Genomic DNA, 13,204 nt, shown 5'->3' on the forward strand with positions numbered 1-13,204 from the left:
ACTTTTTTTTGCACGACTTTATAACGCTTGCGAAAGTCCGGAAGAAAGAAGCAGGCTTCTGATTGGCTGCCGTGCCGAGTATACAAATTTCAACTGCAGGTAGTCTATGTTTGTGTGCTCGGCGACGGTACACGTGTACTGTTTGCGTGTGAAGGCGAGGGCGTCAGTGAGGAGTTTGTTGAGCGCGCGGTCAGGACAAACCATCTATGATTTGGCGGAATTCAACACAAGTAGGTATTATTGAGCTAGAATATTTCGTTGTGTAATAATATGTTTTGAATTCAATCCTTCACAGATCACCTCAACTCTGTAGACTTCAACATTAAATTTACTCGTGAGGACATTCAAGAGAACCAACTAGCCTTCTTGGATTGTAAAGTAATTATAAAAGAGGACAGAGCGCTAAAAACAAAAGTCTTTAGGAAGGCTACGCACACTGACCAATACTTACTTTTTGACTCTAACCACCCTTTACAACATAAACGAGGAGTTATCAGAACCCTCCAGCATAGGGCTAAACTAATACCAACTAGCACTGAAGGTAGAGAAAAGGAGTCAAAACATTTCAGGAGAGCACTCACTAACTGTGGGTACCCTCAGTGGTCATTCAACAAATGTCAGAAAGAAAGAATAGCGAACGAAACCAATAATTCTCAAGATTCAAAAAGGAGAGGAGTAGCAGTACCGTACATTGCAGGAGTTTCTGAAAAATTACAAAGAGTCCTTTGGCAACATAAAATTCCTACTTATTTCAAACCGATAAACACGTTAAGGCAAAAATTAGTGCATCCAAAAGATAGGCTACCAAATGAAAAACAAAGTAATGTAGTTTATTCCATACATTGTAAGAATGAAAATTGTAAAGAGCAGTACATTGGGGAGACTCAACAAATTCTCAAAAAAAGACTTTATCAACATCGCAGGGATAATACTAGTGGGCCTCAATCGGCAGTACATTTGCACCTAAAAGCTAGCAACCACTCATTTGACGACAATGAGGTTAAAATCTTAGCGAAAGGACATAGATGGTTTGAAAGGGGGGTAAAAGAAGCGATTCTTATAAAACAACAAAATCCTTCATTAAACCGGTCTGGTGGGGTGAGGTTCAATTTGGATCGTTCATACAATAGCCTGCTTAGGCAAAACAGGTTAGGCAACTTTCGCAATGCTGATGAGGGTCGTTATGCTGATGAGGTGATACCGGGGGGAGTAGGGGTAATAGGCCAGTCGTTAGTCAGGAATGTAGGAACAATCAGTGGGGCCACAGGGAGGGGTCCCCTGCCCCCCCCCCCCCAACCTGAGAGTAGGGACCTATCATAGCGGTGTCCGGCGCCACCATGTCTGGACATTAGGGATATATAAATGGGGCCGATACGACCAGTCAGACTTTAGTTCGCTGACGAAGCCTCTTGGATAGGAGGCGAAACGTCCGAAACCTTCACTTTTGTACAGATGACGGCTGAAGAAACCTTCTCATCAATATGTTTTGAATGTTGAAAGTGACTCCATTTTTCAATAAATGTTGATTTCTTTAACTATGCCCCTTCGATGGAAATTATTAAAAACAGACGCAATCTTGATAAATCACAGTGCATATGTTATTTTAATCTATTTCCATTTCCTCCTCCAAGTATCTGCGAAATAGTATGTAAACGCCATATTCCTTGAGACAAATTTATTAACTGATCAGGGATATTTTTCACATTTGAAAGACAGTTAATAAATCGGGTTGTAGTGTTCTTACTGTGCTATGAGGTTTGTACATACTACATTTAAAGGACAACCGGCACCATTTTTTGTTTTTGTTTCCCACTGACATCAGAAAAACGTTTTATAGCATCAAAAATTCCCAAATCAGACAGGCTGATATTTTTAGTTAAATGAAAAACACCAATAAAAATGACTTCAAAATGAATCCGGAAATGGTCAGTTTCAGAAGGTCCCACCCCCCCTGTTCGTGACGTCACGCCAATACGTCTTGCCTTGCTCGAGCATCAAAACAATGGCTTCAGATTCGGAGAAGATGTTTTCTTGTTACTCATCCAGTTATGAATATGATTCAAATAGTTCTGAAGAGGAAAGCATAAATGTTTGCAATTGATTCAAGGAGTCCTCCCATATCAATTCGAGCCGTCAAGGACAGAAATGTAGCACCCAGAAAATGCCCAATATGGCGCCCAAGCTCCATTGGAAATAGGCAGATTTGTCTGCTGGGAATTTGTGTCAGCGAGTATCAAATAGTTGTCTTGGTGCAACACACAACGATTCACCATGGCATTATTTATGTGTTTTCCTTCTAATTTCGCCATCAACACGGATCAACACGAAGTTTTCAGACCAAACAAAGTACCCAAAAGTCATTGTATGTCGCTTTCTCGGTCAGGGGCGGTCCAAACGTGACGTCACATGAGGATCGTCATCAACTTGAAAACAAGACTTCATGAATATTCAGCACAAGTCTTAAAACGTAAACTATAGCTATATGCTGTGGAATCTTTGTAAAATACGCTCAGTCTAAGTCATTTGAAGTGATTTTATAAATTATGGACATAACTTGTTCAGAGTATTTCCGGCCCAAACACTCCCTCCAAATGCTCCTGGCCCGGCCCCTCTGTCAAATTTTAGAACCCACTGCGGCCCACGAGTCAAAAAGTTTGCCCACCCCTGAGCTAGGGTAAAAGGAATACAGTGGGTTGGTTGAGTGAACGCCGGTGCGTGTGGCTGCCGCTGCTCACTCACAGAAAAACTTATCCTGTGACTGTAAAGTGACCTTGAGAGTTTTGAAAGGCCCGTATACATTACATGTATTATTATTATTATTATTGTTATTATTATTATTATTACAGTACAATACTGTTTTATTTGAAAAGAGCCCTGGCTGCGGTTGCGTTATGCATCAACCAGATGCAATTATGCTCAAAGGAATTGAATCCAATACATTGCAGTTTCATTTACAGTATATACAGCCTTCACAAACGCTGCAGCTCTAACAAAGGTCTTTTCAGAACTTTTAAAATACCACATTCGAGAAAACAGACAATTGATCCATGCGTTGCTCCCATGGGATGAAACATGAAGCGTAATATACAGTCCACAAAAATACAATTTCTTCCTCTGCAAAAAGTGAAAACTGGTCATGAACATAGATATGACACACACAAATGTCATTAAAAAATTATACATGAAATAAAAACGCTATGAAGACAATTGATTCAACACAAAGGCACACACACCTCACATCCACAATACCCTGAAAGTCTTTCTTGTCTCTTTATTTTGTTTTGTCAGAAATTGACGATGCTTTTGGGATTATCTTGATTCCATAATGCCTGTGCAGAGCTCACATAGTAGCAAAGTGTGTGTTGGCAAATGTATATGTCAATTAGTGTCAGGTCAAACCCTTTATGATTACATTTGGGTCCTGCTATAATAATCACCACTGGGTGACATAATAACACTATACTGTAACAATACATAATCGGCACATTAGATTATAAAGCGCACTTTTGGCTTTTGAGAACATTGCATGCTCTTAGGTGCCCCAAATAACAGGTAAAATGTGGTTTATTATGAAAATACTAAAATTGACAGACAAATATATCTCTGATTAAAAGTTGATTTGAGAAGTCTTAAATCAAAGCATGACGACGGTCAGTGTTATTTTATGTAGGGAGGAAAAACACTTTTGGATGACTGACATGTACATTGTTTCATATGAAACATTCTGATGTTGAACCAATGCTAATTCATGATCATTTTCTTGATCATTGAAGTCTTCAAATTCACTGCATGTTTTACATTGCTCTAAATACTAAACGTTGAAAGAAAAATCTATTTTAATGAATCTTATTATTTTTAGAATCAAACCTCTGAATATGAAGGACACTGATTCACTGTGGCGACCCCTTGAATGGAAAAGCCAAAAGATAAGAAGATAGTTAATCATTACACTATCCATTATGTTTCTGTAATTGTTATCCTCATAAGGGTTCTGCCCATCATTCTCTAGTAAAAGTCTTTCAAAACTCTTATTAAAAGTCTTAATAAAACTCTTAGTAAATGTCTTTCAAAACTCCTATTCATCATTTAGCTGAAAGTATCTGTGATTGTTCCTGATCCTGTCCCTGAATGATCCTGATGTTTTTGCACTATTCCCCGTTTTAATGCTCTATTTCAGCGTTCTTGCTGACTCATAAGAAGTAATCTAAATCTGAGTGATGTGGCATATACAGTAAAGTCTCGTTATATCGATATCGGATATATCGATAGTCCCGGTTATATCCATACTATTTCTATGCACGCACGGAGAAAATTACATGCAAACAGGGTCGGATATATCGATAGTCCCGGTTATATCGATATTTTTTCGGACTCCCTTGAATATCGATATAACGAGACTTTACTGTATCGATTGTCTCACAATATATGACACACATAACCTCTAAATATTTTTCAGAAAAAAATTACAATTGTGTGTCTGTCTAAGTCTTTGTTTTTCTTTTTTTCCCAGATTCAATGGCATGCTCTACATTGACCTTTGCAAAAATGGTGACATTGATTTTTGCGAGCTAAATGCACGCTTTGGGATACGTTCCATTATTGCAGACCCAGTCACCTTTAAATCCAAGAGTAGCTATCTGAGCCTGGCCACCCTGCAGGCCTACACGTCCATGCACCTCTTCTTCCAGTTCAAGACAACCTCCCCCGATGGATTCATACTATTTAACTCAGGAGATGGGAGTGATTTCATTGCAATAGAGCTGGTTAAAGGGTAGGTTTTAAAATCACAGAGCTAATGTCACAAAAAAATGAGACCAGAAGATCCACCCACCATCCATTTTCCGTACTGCGTTATCCTTATTAGGGTCGAGGGGGGCGCTGTTGGAGCCTGTCCCAGCCGTTATAGGGGGCACTCGGCATGGGACACCCTGAATAGTTTGTTAGCCAATCGCAAGGAACATAGAGACAAACAACCATCCCCGTTTACACTCGCACCTAGGGACAAAAGATTGTATACCCCGAGCAGACAAAAAAAAATAAGATTACAAACTAGCAGGACTACAAATCCGGAATCCACAATGGAGGAAGGTTACTCCATAACTTGGCCCATTTATCCTTCCCCCATCTACTTCTACATGTCCTAGTTTATCCCCGTATACCAGCTGCCACCTGCTGGACAGATTTTAAATAATTTACAATGCAGACAGACAATCCTGATCATTACGTCAGACCCTTCTGCAATCAAGAATGAAAATAAAAAAGGAAATAAATTATTCATGGATGGCAGTTGATTTTCCTGGCGTATGTATATGTCATTGTGGAAAAAAAACATAGATCACAAAATTATGAATATACCTGTATGTACTTTGCATTGACATTCAAATAATGCACATTGCACGTGCACACAAACGCGCGCGCACACACACACGCGGACAAGCAAGCATTAACAATTTTTTTTTTTTTTTTTTTTTTTTTTTTTTTTAATAAAGCAGAGACCTCCAAATATTGTAGTGGTATGAGCCATGCGGACTTATCTACAAGGACCAAAATAAAAACAATGAAAATACTACTCAGTTTGCTGATAGCTTCATTGAGTTGTGGCCCTTTGGCAAATATTGTGACTAACACTAGTGCAATTTGGTGTTTGTTATTCTATTATGAACCAAGTTGTTGTTAACACATGGTTGATTCATTATTTGAACATTCTGTAATAAATGGCCGATGATTATTGTAATGTATAATTAGTAAGCATAGCTTTGAAATGTCCATCCATCCATTTTCCATACTGCTTATTTCTCATTAGGGTCGCAGGGGGGGCTGGAGCCTATCCCAGCCGTCTTCGGGCACTAGGCGGGGGACACCCTGATTTGGTAGTCAGCCAATCGCAGTGCACACAAAGACAAACAACCAGTCACTCTCACACTCACACCTAGGGACAATTTGGAGTGTTCAATCTGGATGCCATGCATGTTTTTGGAATGTGGGAGGAAACCGGAGGACCCGAAGAAAACCCACAAAGCCCGGGAAGCACATGCAAACTCCTGCAACCTGTGAAGCCGGGTTGATAACCACTTAACGACCAGACCCTGCTTTGAAATGTCATTCAATTAATTAGATCTGCTTAGTGGTTAGTGAGTTGTTGTTGTTGGATTGGATTGGATTTACCCTATATTAGTCTCGCAGTGGAGAAAGTTGCATTCAGAATCAGAAAACCTTTATTCATCCCACAATGGGAACATTTGCAGTCCACAGCAGCAATTTGAAAGGGGACGGGGGGGGGGGGTGAAAGATAGAGAAACACTATTCGAAGCATAGTAAAATAATTTCACAGCAGCAAAGTTACGAAAAGAAGAGGAGAGGAATGAAAGAATTCGGGGAAAAAAATACATGTACAGGACTTGCTGGAAAGACAACCACTTTCACGGCGCCATCTTGAAGTCACAAGAACAAAAAAACTAACAAAGAAATAATATGACAGCACAATGATACAGAGGGTCATTCATTCTTTAGCATTGTCCGTCCCCTCTTTATTACATGAAGCAGTTCTAGATGAAAGAGGAGAGGATCAAAGTGTCATTTTCACCAGTGGATCGGGGACGTCATGGTGGAATGTGCACGTCTACTACAAGCTAAATGTTGAAAGCAAACATGAGTGGAGCTGTGAAGATGCTGCCCATTACAGGCGCAAAACAGCACAATGGCCCCAGAGGTGTCCAGCGATGACAGTCATATGGCACTGACATTCCTCCCATTCAAAAACAGTATTGGCATATTCGTGCTGCCCAAAAGGCACAACCGCTCAGCACAGTCTCCTCCTTGATGAATGCTGAAAAACAATCCGTATCCGTTCCACATGACGCACAACAACACAAAGTGACAAAATAAAACACAAAAAAAAGCCAAAAACAACAAAAAAGCATGGCTCACAGGAGCACTTTCTGACGGCTATCTATTGAGGCGCCATGTTGGATTTCGTTCCTACATGCATGAGAAAACTCGCATTTGTATTCATCATGCACTGTGCAGATAACATTTAACAGTAGGAAATTCTGACACGTGAAAATATTCTCACCTGCAGATATATCCATTACATTTTTGACTTGGGAAATGGACCACATTTGATCAAAGGAAAAAGCGAGAGAACCCTAAATGACAACCAGTGGCACAATGTGGCGATTACTCGAGACAACAGCAACACCCATACTCTGAAAGTAGATGCTACAACCACATTTCAGAGCATAAATGGGGCCAAGAATTTGGACCTGAAAGGTATGCAAATAATCCTGTTGTTTGCAATGATGCTAGTTCAGCATTCATGAACTCACCACGCTACCAACAAATGTATCATATTTGATATATGCCTGTGTGTTGTTGTGAGGCAGACGTACGTATGGCAGTAGAGGATATGTACCGGTATATAAAACTTGTGTCCTTACATCCGGTGCGCCCAATGTGTATGTTAAATACAGAAATGGCACACATAAATGAGACTGCGCCTTTTAACACGGTACCATAACAGCAGTCTTACATTTTGAGTCACAACATTAACAGGTGTAACAGTGATTATTAATATAACAATTTGGGAGTGAAATGTGTCTAATCTAAATATATGTTTTTATCTGTTCAGGTGACCTATTCATTGCTGGGTTGGGTCCTGGCATGTATGGTACTCTGCCTAAACTGGTAGCTTCCAGAGAAGGTTTCCAAGGTTGCTTGGCTTCAGTGGACCTGAATGGACGTCTGCCAGATCTCATCAGTGATGCCTTGTTTCGTAGTGGGCAGATTGAGCGTGGATGTGAAGGTACACAGTCCCTCAGGTCTGAGCCTGATTTAGACAACTACAACATTAACTTCAACTCCAGCGCCGGGAGTTCATTCTATCTGCTCAATGCAAACAGTAGCAAAGCAGCCTTGAATCCATATGGACGTTCTTCCATCGTGTTAGCTGTCGTTGTTGCCTCGCTTCAGCACTGCTAAGGCAAAGCCAACCTTCAAACACCTCCTCCAAAAATCATGTTTTATCAGCCACATTGGCTGCCATATGATACCAATTCACCAATTCAGTAACACACCCATCCAGTTAAACTGACATAACCAGGTGCTCGACTTTTGTAAAGATATATATTCTTATATTGGAGCATACTTCATAGAGTCTAACCCGCTGAGCAACTCCAAGATGTATTGTTCTGACAGAAGTGCATAAAGCATTGAAGACTGACAATGGTTCAGTTGATCCACTTTGCCCAACATCTTTCATTAGCATTAAATCATTATCGTTGGTATGTCTGTTCTGAAATTGCACATACTACAAATATGAAAATAAATATTAAAAGCAACGGAAAGGGATAAGGACGCCAGAATGGTCTCCTAGTTAGCACGTCGGCCTCACATTGCTCAGGTGGCAGTTTCAATTACAGCTCTAACCTTCCTGTGTGGACGTCTGTGTAAGCTCTTCCTGTGCGGAGTTTGCATGTTCTCCCCTTGTCTGTATGGGTTTTCCCTGGGTACTTTGGTTGCCTACCACATTCTAAAATCATGCATGACAGATTAATTGGAGACTCCAAATTGTTCCTTGATCTGATTAAGAGAGACAATTGTTTGTCTATGCGCGAACCTCACTGAAGTCGCATAGATGAACAATCAACAGCGTTCACACTCACACCTAGCAACCATTTGCAGTGTCCCATTAGCATGACATGCATGTTTTGGGAATGTGTGTGGGGGGGGGGGGGGGGGGGGGCACAGTACCTGCAGAAACTCCACACAGACAGGTCAGAATCGAACCATGCACCTCTGGACTATAAGGTGGATGTGCTAAACAGCCAACCACTCCACACAGATTTGGAACAGTGCATTTTAATTGCATTTCTTTGTTTATTTTTAATCCTGTTATCATCAGATGCAGGTAAAGTGTACCTGATTCTATTTGCTAACTAACTCACTGGAGAGAGTAGTTTATTGTCTTTTGTTATTGAAGGTGAGCTGTTGATTACACAAAGTTTTTATTCTCACAACTGTACTTAAGTCTTGTCAAATGACAATTTAAAACCATTTAAATTTCTACTAACAAATAATTAAGTCATAATTCATCCCTCCATTGTTATTGTTTGGGTTTCAAGTGACCTTGGGTTGGTCGAGTGTGCATAGCAGAGCACATCTCGACAAACAATCTGTGTGCTCTGTAAAATATTCATTCAAAACAATTCAAACGTACTTTAAAATCACAGAACAGCAACAATATAGAGGTTATTATGATTAGGATATTTGACAGACAAGTAAGTGGAAAAAAGCACCGTAATTTCTGCGCTATAAAGCGCACCCGAAAACCTTCATTTTCTTCAAAAGATGACCCTGCGCCTGAAGTAATATTGAACTGCAACAGGTCTCGCAACCATTGTCGGATGCCAGTGACTCCATGTCCCCTTGTAGAAGAAGTAGCACAGTTCATTTTGGTAATCTCTTAAAATTACTCTTAAAATTACTTCACCCACTTCATTTTCTTAATTTCACCATAATTTGCCGTTTTTGACGCAATGATTTGATATGGAAAAATGTGTTGTTTTTTTTAACTTGTTTTTGTATTTAGTGCTTATTTCAGAATACTTAAAGGCCAAAATATTCAATGAAAACCATAATGGTCCATAAATGTTTTAAAAATAAACTCTGATAAAACCCGAGAATATTTTTGAGCTCATAAAAATGCAAAAAATACAACGCAATATACTATTTTGCAATTTTTCGTGTTAAACATCAAAAAAGGAAAATTATGGGGAAATCAACGTTTTCAAATACAGTGATTCCTTGCTACTTCGCAGTTCACTTATCGCGGTTTCAGTGCTTTGCGGATTTTCAGCTAAAAATAAACCTTCAGGAAAAAAAATGCTGAATGACTCAGAGGTTTTGTATATGGCTGAAGCTTGATTGATTTCCAGCACTGACGCCACCCAATGAGAGCACAATATCCCAAGATTTACATCCATATGGATTGGCGATGCATCTTCTCAGACCCGCACAGCTTCACAGACCCCCTCCGTCTTATCATATGGGTTATTATAATATAACTCTACTTCGCGGAATTTCATCTATCGCGGGTGGTCCTGGTCCCATTGAATGTGTGTTTTATAATCTCATGCGCCTTATACATGGAAAATATTTTAAAAAAAGCTATTTATTGAAGGTGCACCTTATAGTGCAGAAAATACGGTCGCCTAAAAAACACACAGAAAACCCAAGACAACCTACAATGGATATGTGGTTAATGACTTTACACTTGCAGTCTCAAATTTAGGTTGGGCTTTAACGAAGACAATGAAGTTTCATTCGTGTTTGTGAATTGTACTTCACATGCAAAAGGCTTAGGAAAACTATCCTCGGAATGTCATTGTAGAATGTATTGCTTCTGATTTAGGGTTTTTGTACGAAAAGGGAAAACCCATTCACAGTCTAGTGTATCAGTGTACCTCACAACATGCCAAGGTATTTAATTTGTTTTCCACTTCCAGTTTTACTTGAGATCATAGCGAATTATTTTATAATAGGTCCATCAAAAATGGGTTTTTCAAACCGTTTGCATGAACAAATTGCTGTCATTGTGGCAATGTTTCCACCCTTCTGTACAAGTTGTGATATATGTTATGGTTGTTTCTGTCATCTTCTTAAAAGCTTCTGGGTTAGTTTCCATATGTTGTTTGCATGTAAATCATTTTCTGTATTTTTTTGTTTCTTTTGCTTTTTTTGCCTGCCACATCATTCAGCTGGGCATTGAGTGTATAATATTTTCTTTTTTGTAATGGTGGCTTACCACTTCCACATTCGAGAAATGAATGTCTGTTGACAGCAAGTGACAAAGTGTACTTGTCTGTACTCACTCTGACCATCTGAATTAGGTTGATAATGATGTTTTTCACTGTACAACAATAAAAGTAATGAATGGTTGATTTATTTTATCTAATAAAATTTCATCAATCACAGTTTTTTGGTCTTGTTTAATTTACATGGCAATGTGGTGTTTCATTGTATATGTGTGCTTGTATGTATACATATTTTTTTCCCAAGCCAGTGCATCATGATTTGTCATTTAAATCGCATTGTCATTTCCTGCCTCGACTTCATTGCAAGCTTTTGACACATGAAATTGATTTCTGCTTTCTCAGCCTCCATCCATCATAAAAGCCCATTAATTATATTTGGTCACAATGCAAGACTATACAATGTGAACTGTAGCGGGTGGGATTGGAGAGCAAGGTCATTTTTGACTTACACTAAAATATAAACGCCTCTAAAAGTACTGGAAAAATGCAGGTACTTCATTTTGCCCTGAACCGGAAGCATTTGGGTTTGACTTAAAGACCAAAAGATTAGCTTCTATTTTCAGGTATAGACACCCAACTTTCTGATTAGAATTGCACAATATAAATTGCAAATGTTTTGCCCTGCATCTTTCAGCATCTTTAGGATATTTGTTTTGAGAAGTGTGTGTGTGTGTGTGTGTGTGTGTGTGTGTGTGTGTGTGTGTGTGTGTGTGTGTGTGTGTGTGTGTGTGTGTGTGTGTGTGTGTGTGTGTGTGTGTGTGTGTGTGTGCAGCTGATGATTATAATATATATGAGTCATCTTTCTCAATTTTTATTGTCTTATTTCTGTACTTTCAGAATATTAATTCAGAACTGCTCCAGGGAATGTACACAAATTCTATAATTGCAAAACAATACTGGTGCTATTAAATTGTTATCAAATGCCACTGAATCTGAAGTACCAGATATGAAATACAACACCCACCAATCGTTTCACACATGTGCTTTCAATGTTTGGGATCATCAGCAGATCATTTCTTCCCTAAAATTTTAGCTTTCAGATCACTTCGGTAAAAGTTTATCTTTCTCTCATCTATTCATCCCAAAATATTTAGGGCTTGTATCTCTCTGTACATTGTGGCGAAATTCCACTTCTTCTGTCGAGGCCCTTATCCTTTTTTCCTGATTTACCCTAAAACTTCCTGGTTCTGCCCTGTGGTCCATGATAATTTTTCAGGGTGATGCAGTTACATAATAAGAACTGTTCTTCAGATCCTCTTCTGACATGGTTTAAAACGCATGCCGAGCAGCGCTGTGCCACCCTTCTTATGGTTTGCTGACAGATGCAGGTGTTTGTTTTTTTTGTTTTCAACAATGCCAGAAGGAATCTTAATGTGCAGGTCAATTTTCTGGGTTTAAACAGGCAAGACCGCCACCGTCAAGTGAGAAAATTTCAATACAGTCATGCCGTTTGCAGTATGTACAATTTCATATCTCGTGTAATTTTTTAATGAAACTGGGACTGTAGTGAAGTCTCTAATGGCAAATGATCACATGGCAGCAAGAGATTGCGGTGGAGTATCCTAGATCTGCCCTTCCCCCTCTCAGTTTTCAGCTCATAAACTGGAATGTCTTGGCTGACTTGACGAACCACTGTATGAACAACATCCTCCCAGTGGTTTCTCAGTTTGCCTGAACCTCCACGTGGGGTTAAGTTTCGAACCAGAACACGATCACCGGGCAACAGGGTAGAATACTTTAGTTTACTGTCATATAGTCTCTTACTCCTGGCAGCAGCTTTGTTGTTATTTTCTTGCGTGATCGCATACGCTTCCTCCATGCCCTGTTTCCACTTCTTCACATAGTCCTTCTGGTTGGTTTCACCCTGGTTAGAGTCTGGATTCAAACTAAACAACATATCAACTGGCAAACGTGGTGAACGTCCATAAAGTAAGTAAAAAGGTGAGAACCCTGTCACCTCACTTTTGGTACAGTTGTAAGCATAAACGAGTTTGTTTAGTGAGTCTTTCCAGTTACTCTTTTTTTTCTCTGTCAGTGTCTTTAACATCTGGATCAGTGTTCGATTAAATCGTTCAACCTGTCCATTTCCCTAGGGGGTTGTCCTTGAACCCGCAACCCCACAATATTCCTTCAGTTGAGCAAAAAGTTGATTTTCAAATTCACCACCCTGATCATGGTGAATTCGAAGGGGGAACCCAAACTTTAAAGCATAGTCATTTAAGATTTTGTTTGCCGCTGTTTTGCCAGATTTGGACGTTGTAGCATAAACTTGAGCGAAACGTGTAAAATGGTCTACTAGCACAAGCACGTATTCATAACCACCCTTACATTTGTCAAGATGCAAAAAGTCAACGGAGACAAGTTCAAAAGGCTGAGTAGTCACAATATTAGTG

The 13,204-nt window shown here is 39.5% G+C and overlaps 1 protein-coding gene across 11 annotated transcripts in view; it reads left to right on the plus strand.

Moving 5' to 3' along the window:
• The window catches only part of nrxn3a (neurexin 3a), a 125,731-nt gene that overhangs the window by 85,994 nt on the left and 26,533 nt on the right, over positions 1-13,204 (plus strand). For all 11 annotated transcript variants that reach the window (XM_089003579.1, XM_089003582.1, XM_089003581.1 and 8 more), the window contains exons 15-17: positions 4,511-4,771; positions 7,079-7,269; positions 7,628-7,801. In XM_089003579.1, coding sequence (XP_088859705.1) covers positions 4,511-4,771; positions 7,079-7,269; positions 7,628-7,801 — 626 coding nt within the window. The remainder of the gene's footprint in view (positions 1-4,510; positions 4,772-7,078; positions 7,270-7,627; positions 7,802-13,204) is intronic.

The sequence above is a fragment of the Hippocampus bargibanti genome, linkage group LG09 (genome assembly GCF_051943395.1).
Source record: "Hippocampus bargibanti isolate YZ-2025 linkage group LG09, ASM5194339v1, whole genome shotgun sequence".
Taxonomy (NCBI): domain Eukaryota; kingdom Metazoa; phylum Chordata; class Actinopteri; order Syngnathiformes; family Syngnathidae; genus Hippocampus; species Hippocampus bargibanti.